The sequence below is a fragment of the Dasypus novemcinctus genome, chromosome 6, assembly GCF_030445035.2.
Source record: "Dasypus novemcinctus isolate mDasNov1 chromosome 6, mDasNov1.1.hap2, whole genome shotgun sequence".
NCBI lineage: Eukaryota > Metazoa > Chordata > Mammalia > Cingulata > Dasypodidae > Dasypus > Dasypus novemcinctus.
The window spans coordinates 23,785,537-23,801,937 of record NC_080678.1 but is presented as its reverse complement, the minus strand read 5'-3'; the positions used below and the strand labels follow the sequence as shown (position 1 = coordinate 23,801,937).

General features: G+C 48.0%; 1 protein-coding gene across 17 annotated transcripts in view; it reads right to left on the bottom strand.

Moving 5' to 3' along the window:
- The window catches only part of AFAP1L2 (actin filament associated protein 1 like 2), a 114,001-nt gene that overhangs the window by 36,054 nt on the left and 61,546 nt on the right, over window positions 1-16,401 (bottom strand). For all 17 annotated transcript variants that reach the window (XM_023589232.3, XM_058298342.2, XM_058298343.2 and 14 more), the window contains 2 exons: window positions 6,077-6,205; window positions 318-392 (listed from right to left, as the gene is read on the bottom strand). In XM_023589232.3, the coding sequence (XP_023445000.1) occupies window positions 318-392; window positions 6,077-6,205 (204 nt within the window). The remainder of the gene's footprint in view (window positions 1-317; window positions 393-6,076; window positions 6,206-16,401) is intronic.

The window sequence follows — 16,401 nt, the reverse complement described above, 5'->3', positions numbered from 1 at the left end:
TTAGAATGATGCTGGGAATAAATGAGAGGTTTTGGGGACAAAATTCCTTATCCTTGAAGGGGATGGGAGACTTTTGATTCCTTATCCAGGAAGGGGATGGGAGACCTTTAAGAGGAAAGGAGGTGGCCCACTGAAACATCCCAAAATAAATTCTCCCAAAATACCATCGACCAAAATGTGGCTGCCCAAAATAACTCCAGCCGGCCAGGCCTGTCTCTGGGGCTGGCTGGGAGGGAGGAGGTGTGGGACAGGACTGGGGCTTCTATTGTCCCCCTCCCATGGGAGCCAGCCATCCCACCCACAATCCCAGCCCATACCTTTGTCTTGGGACTCGGCATTCTGCTGCTTATTGACCGTCACTTTGTTCATATAAATGTACTCTTCATCTGAACCTGTGGAAGGACAGAGGACGTGGGCTTCAAGTGACTTCTTGAAAGGAAAGGACTGTCAGAGAGAAACAGTGTGCTCCTTGAGACAAACATTGTCACCTACTTGGATTCCAGTAAAAGCACACAACAGCCATGATAGAGAGAGTTGACAGATTTCCACATTTGCTAACTACTAGTCTTACAGCCTAGGGGTAAAAGGATGAAGTACAGAAAAATAGCTTCAGGAGTACAAATATCTAGTGGATGGGTCCCCATACCCTTCACATCTGCTTCATATTCTACCAAACAGAGATTTCTCTGGGTTTCCTAGAATATCATTTAAATCAGTAATACTTCAACCAGTCATTCTCACCCTTGTCTGAATTACTTGAACTCATCCAAGTAAGGACTAGAAAAGATAAGCCACACTGAGGATGTAGACGTTTCAGCTCCCTGCCCTCTAGGTGGGGTGCCAGTGTGGGGACCCAAGACAGCGAGATCACATGGGTCTAGGTTTGGAGGGAATTGAAACTGGGTGCTGAGAGCCACCTGCCCTACAATTATACCCTGCAGCGGCACAGACCATGCCCTCTTTTAAAGCTTTTGTCTGCAGATCGGGTCATCTTCCCAGTGCCTGTCTGGGCAGGGAAAAGCTGGTTTCCGAATACTTGTTCTGTTTTTAATCCCCCAAGAACGCTTTCTTCTGAAGCCTTCAGAGGAAGCACATCCTAGTGTTTCTCTGTTTAGAAATCCTCCTGTGTTTCTTTTGTGGTCCTTGATTTGCATTTCCTAGAAACTTGTGGCTGATAAATTCCAGTGGTTGGAGACCTCGTTACTGAGCCAGGCCACCCAATTCAAACCCTTAGCGAAGGAGGGAGTTCAGCATGGTCCAGTCCACGGCCAGCCACAGACCACCCGGACTCCAGCCAATCCTGCAAAAACCACCCTGAGAACCAAGAGGAGGATACAGCTGGATTGGTCTTCCGCCATCAGCCCACTGGACCACCAACTCAGTGCCCAGCTCTGCTGGGACGAGACGGCAGCATCACCCCTGTACCGAGGGCTGCGGTCGTTTTTGGGAGGGAAATGTGGATCCAAACATAGCTAGCCACAAGCTCCACACTTCCACACACTGAGGCCCAAAGGGGGCTGGCTCGTCCTCCCCTGCAATGTAGCACAGGGGAATAGTGCCCTGCAGGTGGAAGCAGAAGGCAGGGGTCTTGGCCACGCTCTGCCATTAACCACCTAATTCTGGGCAAATCACCTGACCCTTGAGCCTCAGTTTTCTCACCTGCATAAGATAGAAAACAATCATGGTGAAATACTGCTTGTTTCTATCTAACCTCGATGTTTGCAAGAGTACAAAACTCAAATATTAAGGAATTTGAAAAAATATGGTAACCTCATACCTAACAAAACATGGGAAACATGGGAAGCAACTCGAAGCCTCAACAGGAAAATGGTGAAATAAACGATGGCATATTGACATGTATCTCAGCTTGGCAGCTTTAGAAAAGAAACGGATTTCTGGAGGGATTTCAAGCATTTTGGAAGTGATTTTGGAGGATAATTCAATTTTAAATGTTCATATTCTTTGACCCAACATTTTCACTTAGAGAAAGTTATGCTACAGATAAACTCCTGCAGGTAAGCAAAATTTTATTGGAGGACGTTCACTCAATAGTGTATGAGATTTTTTAAAAAAAGAATACAAAGTAAATGTCTCCCAAATGGGGGGGTTTGTTGAACATTATGACTCATCCAGCTGTGGACACACCACAACTGTGAAAAATAAGATATCTCTGTCTGCTGATTTACCGAGATATCCAAGACTGATTTTTTCCCCCCAAAACTGACTGTTAAAACATCAAATTTCAGAATAACCAATGCAGGAAAAGTATGTGAGCCATCAGTACATGGAAATGTGCACGTACAGTAATTCTAAGTGTAAAACAAAAAATGTGAAGCAGAATACATACAGGGAAACTAGAAAGATGTGAAGATATTCAATAACACTGGGAAAGATCAAAGAAGAATTGGAAGGACAAAAATAGTGTTCAATTTACATTTTATGTTCTTTTCTTCCCTCCATATTGTTACCTAAGTTCATTCTTTATGCAAAAAAATAAATAAAGGCAAACTATTGTTGTTATTGTTTTAACTGTTAGATTCTGAGCAGGTGCTTACTCCTCAAGTCAGTGGCTTATTGACTACAGAGAAAATTCACACCAGGCCCCTCACCAGGCCGTGTCTGCTCTCCTGGGCCCTGCTAGGGGACTCTGTAGGCCCCTGTTGACTTTGCCTTTCAACCAAGGGCTGCTAACCCAGCACTAATCCAGGCTGCTCAGTAAGAGGCTCCCGGGACTTCCTGCAGTTGTGCAAAAGCACAGTGAACCTGGTTCTGTGAGCAGCCTTGGGCCACAGAACTTCCTTTCATCCATTCATTCATTTTCAAAAGTACACTGAGCTCTACACCAGGCACTGTGCTAGGTGCAGAGGACACAGCAGTGAACAAAACAGACACTGCCTCCGCCTTTACGAACACCACAGTCTTGCGGGGGAGACAGAGCTGAATCAGGTAGTCACGCTAGTATGTACAGAAGGACAACGGCCACACGTATGGTTGGAAAGGAGAACTTGTCTGCAGAGGGGTGGTCCTTCCCAGAGAAATGGAGTTGGTGTGGGGAGGAGGGACCCTCTTTGAAAGGGCCACAGAGCTTCATAAACTCCTTCCTATCAGAAAGGCAACCATTGAAACTTTCCTGGAGCCTCTAAGCAGGGTATCGCAGGGTGCAGGGCCTAGGCTGGCAAAAGCGTGAACAAGCAGCAGGTGCTAAGCCCCTGATAAACAGACCTCAACCTGTGCCATCTCGCCATCTAGGCAAAAAAAAGAGAGAGAGTAGGAAATTTGTGTTTACATTATTAGGTAAAACAAGGGATGAGAAAACCCAAATGGACAACTCCATTTGAAAAGTTTAAACACACCTGCACTCACACTCTGCTGTTTTCTCTTCCCAGACATCTGGGAGTAAATAACAGCTTGGAGTGAGAGGACTGCAGGGTATGGCGAAACCATCAGCCTGCCTCCACCTTCTACATGTCCTGTCAAGCTGAGCTAATTTTCTGGTAGATTACAGTGAGGAGGGCTTGGGAGGCCGAGTGAGGAAGATGCTTTAATTTCAGGGAAACGAGATTCTGTTCTGTGCAACCCAACAATTAACCTGGGGCAACAGGCACGGGGAGGCAAGGTGAGTGTGATGGTTAGTGTCATCTGCCTGGGACCCACCGCTCACAAGCCGTGTGTCCTTGGGAAAGCGACTTCCTAAGTCTCGGTCCCCTTGTTGGTAAGATGGAGATAACAACTCCTTCCTTATGGTCTTGGGATGAGGATTAAGCGACATCATCTGTGCCATTCATTTTGTTAAGTGGGCAGCGTAAGTGTGCAATAAATGTTAGCTGCCTTCACAGCCACGCTGCAGTCCGCATAGAGGCCCAGAAGGGTCCCTATCAAACAGGGGAATCACTGATGAGAAGAGAGGTGGTAGCCACAGGCCATGGTATGGCTGTGTGCATTTATCAGGAGTCTGGGTGGTGCTCTGGTGGCTGCTCACGCTGGGAAACCTTCTGACCGGTTCTCAGCAGCCTTCTGCAGCCCTGCAAACTGCAGAGACCGGGAGTGGAGAGGGCCTGACTCTGTGAGAGCAGAGCACGTGAGATGAGGGTGGAAGAAAGGCTCTTCTACTGGATGCTATGAGCACATGAAACCAAAATGGGGACCCAACACAGAAAGGCTTTGGCAAGGTGGTTAGCGCCAAGAACCAGGGGTCAGTCACTTCTAATTAAGTGTTCCCAAGGTGGAGGATATCTGAATGGTCTGGGGAGGGTGCTCTTTAAAGGATGTCACTGATGAGTTCTTCTGGGGGTGAATCACCCTCTTTCTAACCCACCTGCTGTGTCATGTGGATTTCCCACGCATCTTTCCCACTGAGGGCTTTCTTTGATGTGCTGCTGACCAGCACTCACTGCAGTCCTGAGAGACGCTCACGACAAAGCCAGAAGGAGCCTGGGAAGCCCTGGGCAGCCTGGAGAGTGGGAAGGGATGAGGGCTGCAGGAAAACACCTCAGATAAAAGGCTAAAGGAACTGGGATGATCCTGCCAGGAGAAAAGGCTGATGGGCACGTGGTGCCATGCTGCAGCTTTATGACTTCTCTTGTCCCACTGAGAACAAACAGGAGAAAAGATCTTGAAATGTAGCCTGGCATCAGGTTGGATGTGAGGAAGAATTTCCTGACCATGTTAGTGGTGGCAGATGGAAGACTTCCCTTCCCTGGCACAGGTTTAGGCAGCGTCCGCCGGGAGACAGATGGATCAGGTGCCATCTCATGGTCCCTTATGTCTAAAACATCACCCCGATTCTAATAAAACACCTGATATAAAAACTGAACTGAGCTGTTACAACTTCTCTCTTTTTAAAAATACCTGAACTGTCTAGAAATAAAAACGTACGTCAAGAAGACTCGTACAAGAGTGCCCATAGCAGCTTTATTCGTCATAGCCAAACTCTGGAAACAACCCAAATATCCATCAACAAACGGATGGATAAACAGAAGGTGGTATTTCATGTAGTGGAATACTACTCAGCAATTTAAAAGGAACAAACTATTGACATCCAAGGGCATTGATGAATCTCCTAAACGATAAAAGTTGGACACAAAGAGCACACTATATGATTCCATTGATATGAAGCTCCAGGGCAGGCAATGCTAACCTACGGTACAAGAAATCAGAACAGTGGTTGCCGTGGGGTGGGGATGGGGAGGGAATTAACCGAGAAGGGGCAAGAGAAAACTTTCTGGGGCAATAGAAATGTTCCATATCTTGTTTTGGGTGTTGGTTACCTCAGTGCATACAACTGTTAACATGCACTGAGCTGAATACTTAGGTTCTGTGTACTTTATGATACGTCCACACTACCTCAACAAAAAAGATAGGAATGTCCATCAACAGATGAGTAAACAAAATGGGGTACATATACACAATGGAATATTATTTAGCCATTAGAAGGAATGAAGTTCTGAGTCATATTACAACATGGATGGACCTTGAAAACATTATGGTGAGTGAGATAAGCCAGGCACAAAAGGACAACTACTAGAAGATTTCGTTTATATGAAATATCTAGAAATAGCAAGTTTGTAGAGACAGCAAATAGATTAGAGGTTACCAGGGAATGGGAGAGGGGAAGTAAAAGTTATTGCTTGGTCATATAGAATGTTAGTAAATTTTGGAAATTTTCAAATTTTTTAAAAAAGAGAAAATTATGGGCTCAGGGTTCTGTGATTGTTACAAAGTCTTTAAACTATGTTTGCCTGTTTTGCCTTGGGTTGTGGAACATTGGGCAAATTATTTAAACCCTCTGGGCCTCGGTTACCTCATCTGTAACAGAAGCAGCAACCTCATAGGGTTGTCTTGAAAATGAAATAAGTCAATACTTGGCAAATGCAAAGTGCTCAATTAAGTACTCACTATTATTGCAATGATTTATTATTATCCATTTTTACTTTCAGCCAGTATAGAAAAGTCATTTGAAAACACTGTTCTGAGAGCCTTACTCATGAACAGCTGGGTTGAGTGTTGTGAGATTTCAGTGGCTCCCACCCAGGCCATTCCTGCATCATCTTTCTTTCGCCCCAGGGCCCATGCTTACTGCTGGTCTTGGTGTAGAGCCGGAGGAGCTCAGCTAGGCAACTCTTTTTCACCACCGCTGTGCTGCTCAGGCTTTCCTGGTCAAGAATCTTGAGGAAGTCATCCAGCTCTGTCAGCAGCTGCTCCAGGGCTAGAGAGAGAAACCAGAAGAAGCCATTACGGCAGCAGCCTTCTCTCCAAAGGCCCAGCTTAGATACACCTCTGGGTCCTGCAGCATCCCCCAGTGGACCCTCTGGTCTCAAGAGTTAGGAGGCCTGGCAGCATGTGGGGCCCCCGGCTGGGAGGCTAGGCCCCGGTTCGAGGGCCAACAGGGAAAGGGAAATAGGCCCTTGGCTCTGAGATGGATGACTTTGGCTGAAACAGCAGTGGCCAAGTCATCCCAACTTGCTGAATGCTTCTATTCCATTGTCAACGCCTGCCCTCACGGGCTTTTCTGGGAAAACAGAAGACAAGACAGTTTTCAAAGTGCTTTGTTGGCCGCCAAGCACTTCTTCTGGAACTGTGGTTATAATCAGGGTTATTCTTATCCTGATTGTTTCTGGGTGACCGTGGACCTATAACTTAACCGTCTCAGTCCGCTCATCTGTGAAAGGATAGGAGATTTACAAAGCATTTGCTCTAACCCTATCTCTGAAATTCTATGATTCTAAGCCTGATCTTGGTATGACTGCATGACTTTCTAAAATACAAAGCTCATCATGGGAGTCCATGACTAACAGGGGCTCATGGCTCCCCACATACCCTGCCTGGCCCTGCCAACTGCCGCTGCATCACCCACCCATGCTCTCTCCATTTCCAGCCACTGCACGTCTCCCTAGCTCAGTCCTACTCATCCCTCAGGGTCTAGGTCTAGAAAGCATTCTTCCTGGGACACCTTCTCTGGGTCTCTGGAAAAATGAGGCCTCTTTTACCAGATTATCCCATTTATTGGCACTACCACTCTGTGGCAGGTTGAGTGATGGCCCTCCAAGGGTGTCCGCATCCTAATCCCTGGAACCTGTGAACATGCTAACTCATGGCAAAAGGGACTTTGCAGGTGTGATTAAGTTAAGGCGCTTACCCTGGATTACCCTAGTGGGCCTGATGTATCACAAGAGTCTTTATAAGAGGAGGGAAGCGGACTTGGCCTAATGGTTAGAGTGTCTGTCTACTACATGGGAGGTCAGCAGTTCAAACCCCGGGCCTCCGTGACCCATGTGCAGCTGGCCCATGTGCAGTGCTGATGCGCGCAAGGAGTGCCGTGCCACGCAGGGGTGTCCCCTGTGTAGGGGAGCCCCATGCGCAAAGAGTGCACCCCGTAAGGAGAGCCGCCCAGCGAGAAAGAAAGTGCAGCCTGCCCAGGGATGGTGCCGCACACACGGAGAGCTGACACAACAAGATGACGCAACAAAAAGAAACACAGATTCCCGTGCAGCTGACGACAACAGAAGTGGACAAAGAAGACGCAGCAAATAGACACAGAGCACAGACAACTGGGGTGGGGGTGGAGGGGAGAGAAATAAATAAATAAATCTTTAAAAAAAAAAAAGAGTCTTTATAAGAGGAGATGCAAGGATGGAAGCAGAGATCAGAGAGGAGAGAAGATGCTCCGCTATGCTGCTGGCTTTGAAGATGTAGTACGGAGCCTGAGCCAAGGAATGTGGGAGGCCTCTGGAAACTTGAAAAGGCAAGGAAATGGATTCTCCCTAGAGCCTCCAAAAGGAACAATGCCTTGCAAGTCCATGTTAGACTTCTGACCTCCAAAACTGTGAGATAATAAATTATTTTAAGTCACAAAGTATATTTGCAGTTGCAATAGGAAACTAGCATACCCCTCACAACCCTAATCATACTATGTTATAGCTGTCTGTGTCTGCTATTTGACAAGCTCCAAGAGGACACACACATATTTGTAGGGCCCAGCACATGTCTGGTATTAGCTAAGTTAATGAATGAAAGCAAAGCAATCCATCCATTCTCTCTGTATACCAAAGCATTCCAAGGCCAGACTACAGGACAAGTAAACTCTTGGCCTGGATCAGGGCTGATGAGAAGGCAATTAAAAAACCCAGGCATCTGGCAAGGCCTGTCTAGCTAGAATATTAGAATGGAGTTTTTAAGGTACTCTCCCCAACTTTTCTAGTTTATATATTATAGTAACAGCACTGGAAACTCAAAAACGATTCTTCTCCCAAATGGTCCAAATGAAGCTAACTCCTAAAGTTTCTCGTATGGACTAGCTGGTATGAAACATGGAACCCAGCAACTTGTCCACCATCTGGAACTCTTCCAGGTGCCTGCTTTACACACGACCCCTGTGCTTCAGATCAGCCTGAGCTCTTTCAGTCCGCATGGGCAACCCTTGAGTGTCGCTCTGGGAGGAAACCAGTGGACAGGAAGGAACAGCAATTTTCTGGAAGTCTATACCCATTCGCCTGCCCAATCCCTTTGTCTCCCTGGCATGGCTGGTCATGCCAACCATCACCTTGGGCAGATTTCTAAATAGCCAGAGTTGGGGGAAAGAGGGGGACACAAAGCACCCCCGGAGATTGAGCTCTTCCATGAGGTCAAACGTTTACCCAAAGAGCATGGGCCACAGGAGCTTTCTGAGCAGACAGAAGCATCAGGTGAAATCTGTAGGGGCAGGGTGGGGGGTAGGCACTGAGGGACTGCCGCCCTGTGTTAACCTTAAGGGGTGGTCAGCTCCCATCGTCTGACCCAGTGGAGGCCTCAGCACCTGCTCTGACCAGCTGGGCTCACTACGGAATGGGAACCATGCTGCAAAAGATTCCCTGCCTTGTCCAAGGTGATGGGGCTGGACCTGGATGACTGAGCAAAGAGAAGCAGAACAGGCGATGGCAAAGAGATGGGAGAGCCGAATGGAACAAGGGAACAGAGGGAAGGTGGTGACTATATCGTTATACCTCTCTTGACAGGAAAGCCAGGAGGGACAATGACCCACGTTCTCTAATAGCCTATGAGCAAATCACTGCAGTTCGTCAATGATCATTTATGTGGGGGCCACCTCTGCTGGTTCCAGGGGTTAAAGAAAGAGGAAAACATGGCCCCAGAACTGAAGATGCTTACAACCTAGTTGTCAGGGCAGGAAATTCGTGATGCCAACAAGTGGTATGCATGGAACATACAAATAAGTGTGCAAAGAGGTTAGATGGATTGAAGGGTGAGAGATCCCCAATGCAATAAGGGAAATTAGGACATCTGGGACACATCCCTGGCCTTTTCAAAGGTCACTGCTCTAGGGCAATGACAGTCTACCATAACCTCTCCTGGGGTGACTCAATCAGAGGGAAATTTGAGCTGAACAGACCAATGGCTTGACATACAATGATATTTAGATTTTTTTTTTAAACTTCATTAGTTTAAGTTCAGTGAGCAAAGGCTAGGTGTGTGAGCCGGAGAAGCCTGGGAGCACGCTCCACGTTGTTCCATCATGCCGCAGAGCCTGGCTGTGAAATGCTACACCACCAAAGGAAGCATTGGTCAGCCCGGCACAGGGAGGTCCCCAAAATACCCAGAGCCCCAAACAGAGCGGCAGTATCAACACACACAGGCTGTGAGCAGGACCAGGAGCAACACGCCCAGCCATGGCCATCAGACCACATGCTCTTCCTCCACGAAGGTGAGCAGGGCAGCTCAGAGTCTGGGGCCTGAAGACACAGATCCCAACCCACAACAATCTAAAGGAACGTTCTCATTGACTTAGCTGTTAATCTTTTCTCCAAGGGTAGGGAAACAGAGTCCCTCCAAGGAGATGAAACAGTGAAGATTCTGTCCCAGCAGAAAGGTAGACGACCCATTGAAAGGCACGCTTTGGCAAACCAACCCTTCCCCGGAGTTTCTTCAATAATGGAGCTGCCTCAGTTGCCACCAAGTTCAATATCACTCCTGAGCTGGCTAAGGGCTCCGGTTCAATGGATCCAGACATCAGATATGAGCACTCAAGGACTGCTGGATAAGCAGCACTGGCCAATTTCTACCTGGAACCACCTTGCAGAGACACTGCTTCAGAGTACAAGGCCAGGCGCAGGGCAGTTGCCCCCACATCTATTGAGAACAGAACACGGCATCTGCCCATGTGTTTGTCAAACCCTGGCTCTCCCTTCCCGCCGAATGTTCGGTACATGCTCACTGACGGCAGCAGCTTCTTGAGATCCTAAACCAGTGGCTTTCCACCCTGACTGCACACCGGAGTCCCCTGGACAGCTTCTGCCCCTCCGGAGATGTCTCAGAATCTCTGGGGTGGACCCCAGGCGTCAGCAGTTCTTCAGCCTCCGCAGGTGCTTGCCGTGCGCAGCCTTAGTGGAGACCCGCTGATCTAAGCGCAGTGTCAGAGGCCGTCGCTGGAGGGCCCTCTCCCGAAGTCCTCAGAAGCCGAGTCCTGGCCCGCCCTTTCTCGGGGCTATGGGCGCTCAGAGCAGTCCCACAATTCTTCCAAGGCTCGGTTTCCACGTTCATTTCCATGTTCCATGTTCCATGTTCAGTTGAGAAAACCATGGTGACCCTGCTCTCTCACGGGGTGGCTATAAATGACACGAAACTGGCAAAGCCCTTCCTCAGCTGTTTCTGAGCTGCTCTACTGACCACAGAGAGCAAGTTGTCATAATCTTCTCTTTGCACCCATATTTCATCTCCCCCTCAGTGATACTGTTAGTTATTTCTTACTCTCCACCAGTGGCATTCATTCAGCTCTAAGCTCTCCTTTAGAGGAAAACCAAAAAACCTGGCAATGCAACATTTCCTACCGTACCTCATAATGGGGAAGAGGGAAAGAAAGGTCACCTCCTCAGAGAAGCCTTCCCTGACCACCCTTCTCCAAAGTAGATATTTCTTTTTATTCTCTAACTCAGCATCTACATCTCCACAGCACTTACCACAACTTATTAAAGTATAAATATTAAGTGTTTTTAATAAAATAAAAAATGAACAAAGAAAGAAATGATGAATAAAATAATTGTTTTTAAGTTGCTCATTTTCTAATTTTTTTTTTTTTTTTTGTCTTCCTCACCTAAGGCTAGTCTGGAAGTACGCTGAAAGCCAGGACCGCATCTAACATTTCCAGCACCTCACACAGTTACAGGTGTCGAATACATGTTTGTAGAATGAATAAATAAATGAATGAATAAGTCAATGGGGCACTTACTAGTTTGCAGAACTCTAGGAGGTGGGCCTGAGCCCCACTTTGCAGGTGAGAGCCTGGTGGCTCAGGTCCCACCTGGCTATGACACAGAGCTGGATTGCGGCTGACTGCAAGGCTGCGCTCTTACGACACGCCACCCGAGGCCTCCGTGACGGGCATTCTCCCAGCAGCCCAGATAGCTCGGTGCCACCTCATTAGAGGCAGAAGCCCTCACCCTCTCCTGTCCTCAGGCAGAACACAGGGGCCTGTTTCTGATCAAAAGCGCTTTGGATCTTGGGGGGATAGTGGCCCCTGAACTCCATGTATGCAAAAACAAACTCCCAGGATTAAATATTGCCATTCTTTGTGGGAGGGAGGCGGAGGAAATGAAAAGAAAGGCGGGAGGAGGGAGAGTTTGATCCGTTCAGAAGAAAGCAGTGATAGAGGTACCAGGATTGGGAACCGTCAGATCAAACCCTGGGGTGAGCCAGCTTGCCCAATGGATGGGCACTGCCGGCCAGGGACCAGAGTGTGCTCTCCCCAGCAGGGGCACTTGGAAGGAACTGGCCAAAGCCAGGAGCAGCAGCATAGAAGCCTCCTGCCTCTCTCTCTCTCCTGTCCTGTGTGAAGGCTGAAGAACCAGGCAGGCTGCGCAGGGGTCTGTGTGTCCACTCAGGTGAAGGGCAGAATGCAGCCAGGTGCCCAGTCCTGCGTGTCATAAACGCTGGCCTATGTGCCTAGAGGTGGGATGGAAGGCAGCCCATGTCTCTCCCAGGGAATAGGCGGGTAATGCTAAGTGGTAGCAAAGGTGAGGCCAGAAAAAAGCCTTTGAGCAGGTCTGCTTGGGAAGGCGCAGTGGCTGAGGTGGGGTCTCCTGTCCTGTTTGTGCATGTAAAGAACGCTGCAGGGGGTTGCCAAGAAGCCACTGGTCTTTACCCCTTTACTTAAAATTGACTAGACTTTTAAAGTGTTTTCAAAAGGGTACCAGCAAGAACTCCCAGAGCCCACCAACCAGTAAGCATCAGGGGAGACCCTACTGTGTGCCCAGCGCCTCAGCCTACACTCACTGGGAAATTCAGGAGAGGCAGCACAGGACGGTCCCTGCCTTTTGCAAGCTCACGGGCAAGACAAGACCAGCTCACGTGAAGCAATTGCAGACCAAGGCACACCGCCCAAACCTCAAAAGTCAAGTGGGTGGTGCCAGCTTCAAGTATGGTCAGAGGTTAGGCCTCAGGAAAAAGGCAGCAGGAGGGCGAGGCCTGAGGTGGATTCTGATTTGTTTTGTTTTTACAGCTATTCATGAGTTTCCTGTTGGCTGCCGGACTCAGGCTGAAAAGTAATGATCTCAGAAAAGTCGAACAGGGTAAACTAGAATAAATGTGGGGAAATCATCACTGAGCCTTGAATCAGCTATAGTAGAGGAGAGCAAGTGAAAGGGCCTTGAAAGGCAAGTTACACTTTTCTTGACCTTCTGAACTCCTCAAGGCTGTCCCACTGCTGTTACTTCTAAGCTTTGAACAAAAAAAGTCACGAAAACTGAAAGTATCTCTTTACATCACATCCTCAGCTATTCCCAAAAGCTCCCGGATTCCTGGAAAACAGCCTTTGTTTACTTTCATGTGAGCATATACGCCAAAGGCTAACAAGGGTTGTGCCTGGCTCTGGAGAGACAAAGGGGACCCAAACAGGATCCTAGTCCTCCCAGGGGTCCCACTGAATATACAGGGTAGAAGAGAAGTGATTTAGGAAGGTCTCCACCAATCAGGGCTACACAGAGGAAAGGGAGACTCTGGGCTTTTCAGGGAGAGGAATTCATAAGCCGTGCTTTGAGGAATGAACAGCTCACCAGGAAGAGTCAGAGGCATTTTAAGGAAAAGGGAATCCGATGTTCAAAGGACTCCAGAGCTGAACACAGATGGTGCTTGAGAAACCACGAAGAGCTCCATCAGCAGCGCACAGAGCATGGGGACAGGTAAGAGGTGGCCGAAAAGGAGGAAGAAAGTGGGCTCTGAGGCCAGAACTGTCCACCTGAGGAGTGGGAGAAGATCAAGCTGGGCTTTACCAACTTTGTTAAGGGCCCCTAGGCCAGGGTGGGGCAGGGCTGTGCAAAATCTTTAGGCAGGCTAGACCTGGAACCCAGTGGTGTTGTAGAATAACTAAAAACTGTGGGTTGAATGGATACAAGGATGGAAGGGGACCAGGGGATGGAGAGGGGAAGCAGGGAGGCCACATGTATTCATGTGGATAAGAAAGAAGGAGGCATAACCTAATCGTAGAAATCAAGGTGCCACTTGCCCACCACCTCTAATTCTCACAATCACCCTGCAAGCGCACAGCTGTGAAAATGGGCTAACCTAACTGGGTTACAACCACAGTTAGTGGTGGCAATGGGGTTCTACCAAATCCAGCCAGATCCCAAGTTCTTGCTGTCTGCAGTCTGCTGGCCACAGTCGTTTCCACGAAGCCCGGGAGGGTTGTCTAGCTCATGCTCCACTTCCCAGTCTGCCATACTTCATGAGGCAGCTGGGTGCAGAGGAAGGGAGGGACCTTGAGGTCCATGACAGGTAGAGCCAGTGCCAGCAGGACTTGGCGATGATGCAGTCAGATGTAGGTACTGTAGGAGATGTTCCGGGATGGCAGGAGACGTGGCATGCTCTCAGATGCACAGGCCCAAGGAAGCAGGGGAATGTGGCAGGCTCCAGCCTTTGCTCCTCCTCCTGCCCCCTCCAAAATGCTGTGGCCAATAGCCAAGGGCCTCTGGGGCTTCTCCTAGGCCTTCTCCTGATACCCTTCTCAGACAAGATCCTCTGTGGAGAAGGGGAGGCTTCCAGAGACATGCTTCAGGCCTCGTGTTGGGCAGGAGTGGAATTTGAATGAATCAACCCTCAGAGGTTTCCTGGAATCTTGCTGTCCGGACCCTCAAGGACAAACAGCTGTCCCATACCCTGCCAGGGGCTTACTACAAACACGGCAACCACTGAACAGCCCTATCCTCCTTTTATTCCTGTCTCAACATGATGGACCCCAAAGATGAAAGCCCTTTGCTAGAAGCAGCAGCGGATGAGCCTCCCTCGCTTTGGAATATTGGTCCACTTTGATGAGAAGAGAATTGCCCTTTCTTCCTTCAGTCACTATTTGCATCACAGTTTTCCAGGTGGAGTTCTGATTCACATCCAGCCCATGATCAAACCCACAAATGTGCCAAGTTTGACTTAATAAAAGGGTCAACTCAGACCAGCAGAATATCTCAGCCTACATGTAGGATCATGTGTTAAAAACTGCTCTTTGACCTTGAAAAAAGGGGGAAATGGCAAAGACAAATGAGTTTATATGGTTAAGAGTCTTCAAAAAAGAGTCGGGAGGTCATCAGAGGGGTTGCGCTTACACATGCCTCAGCAGGACCATAAAGACAGCCAAAGTAGATACAACCCCAGGTACTGGTTCTCTTGAGGGCTATGGAGACCCACAGGTTCTACAGTTATGGAAATGGCTCTAGAATTCAGTGCCATGTCAGTTGGCCCTACTTTGGAATTTGTGTTCCTGAGTGTGATGGAGCTGGACTCAGATGTGACCTTTCTACACATGCCTATTCTGTCACTTTTACTGAACCTGTGGTTGGCGCTAGGGATGGCCCATACTCAGGAGACTTGAATCTCTGGACTGTCCATTTGCCAGCTGGGCCCTGAGCCTCAGCAGACTTGCAACTCCTACCCTCTGGTTCATTGGGCTTACCTGGCCAGCTAAAAGGGAGGTGAAGGTAGTCAACCACCACACCAGGGAACCGAGAGTGCCTACAACTGCAAGCAGGAGAATTGCATCCATTATTCATGTGGAAGCTAAGCCCCCTCTCAATAGAGAGGTGGAGTGGATACCACCATCCTGAGGTCCACAGGATAGAGGAAAAAAATGTGGATTAGAGTGGACTTACTGATATTCTGCTATGGGACTGTTGTGACTAATGAAAGAAATCGTAGCATTGATGTGGAGAAAGTTGCCATGGTAGTTGCTGAGGGCAGGGAGAGGGAAGAAGAGATGTGATTTGGGGGCATTTTTGGGACTTGGAGCTGTCCTAAATGATATTGCAGGGACAGATGCTGGACATTATATATCCTGCCATAACCCACTGAATGGACTGGGGGAGAGAATAAACTACAATGTAAACTATAATCCATGCGGTGCAGCAGTGCTCCAAAACGTATTCACCAAGGGCAATGAGTGTGCCACAAAGATAAAAGAGGTTATTGATGTGGGAGGAGTGGAGTGAGAGGGAGTGGGTGGTATATGAGAACCTCTTATTTTTTTTGAATATTAAAAAAAATAAAAATAAAGAGATCAGAAAAAAAATAAAATCCACAAAGTGTAAGCAAGGTGGGAATATCAAATAGTGCAGCCCCTGTGGAGAACAGTTTGGTGGCTCCCTAAAAAGTTGAACACAGAATTACCATATGACCTGGCAAGTCCACTCCTAACATATACCCAAGAGAACTGAAAACATAACATGTTCACATGAAACTTGTACATGGATATTTGTAACATTATTCACAATAGCCAAAAAATGGAAACAACCCAAATGTCCATCAACAGAGAAACAGATAAACTGGAGTATATACATACAATGGAATGGTAGTCAGCCATAAAAAGGAATGAAGTTCTGATAGATGCTACAAACATGGGTGAATGTAGAAAGGATTATGCTAAATAAAATATAAGCTAGGCACAGAAGGCCACATATTATATGGCTCCATTGATATCTAATGTCCAGAAGAGGCAAACCTATAGAGACAGACAGTGTGTTAGTGGTTTCGGCACATGGGGGATGTGGGATGAGGGTCTGCCTGCTAATAGGTTTCTTTGGAGATGACGGAAATGTTCTGGAACTAGTAGGTGATGGTTGTACAACCGAGTGAATAGACTCACCACCACTGAAATGTATGGTTTAAAATGGTGACTTTTGTGTTAAGTGATTTATAACTTAAGTGATTTATAACTCAATTTAAAAAGAGGGGGTAGGTGGTTGGGGAGAAACCACCAACAGAACATGACGCTAAGAGAGTTCTGCTGGAATACGTCTTCCAGCAAACATTCCGTGCACCGCATGGGGAGCCCATGCCCCTCACCGAGCTGAGCACTGGGGACGCCTATGGGGAACCCAGCAGCATGGACCCCAGACCCCATCCCAGGGATGCTGACAGGCTCAGCAGGAGGGTGGG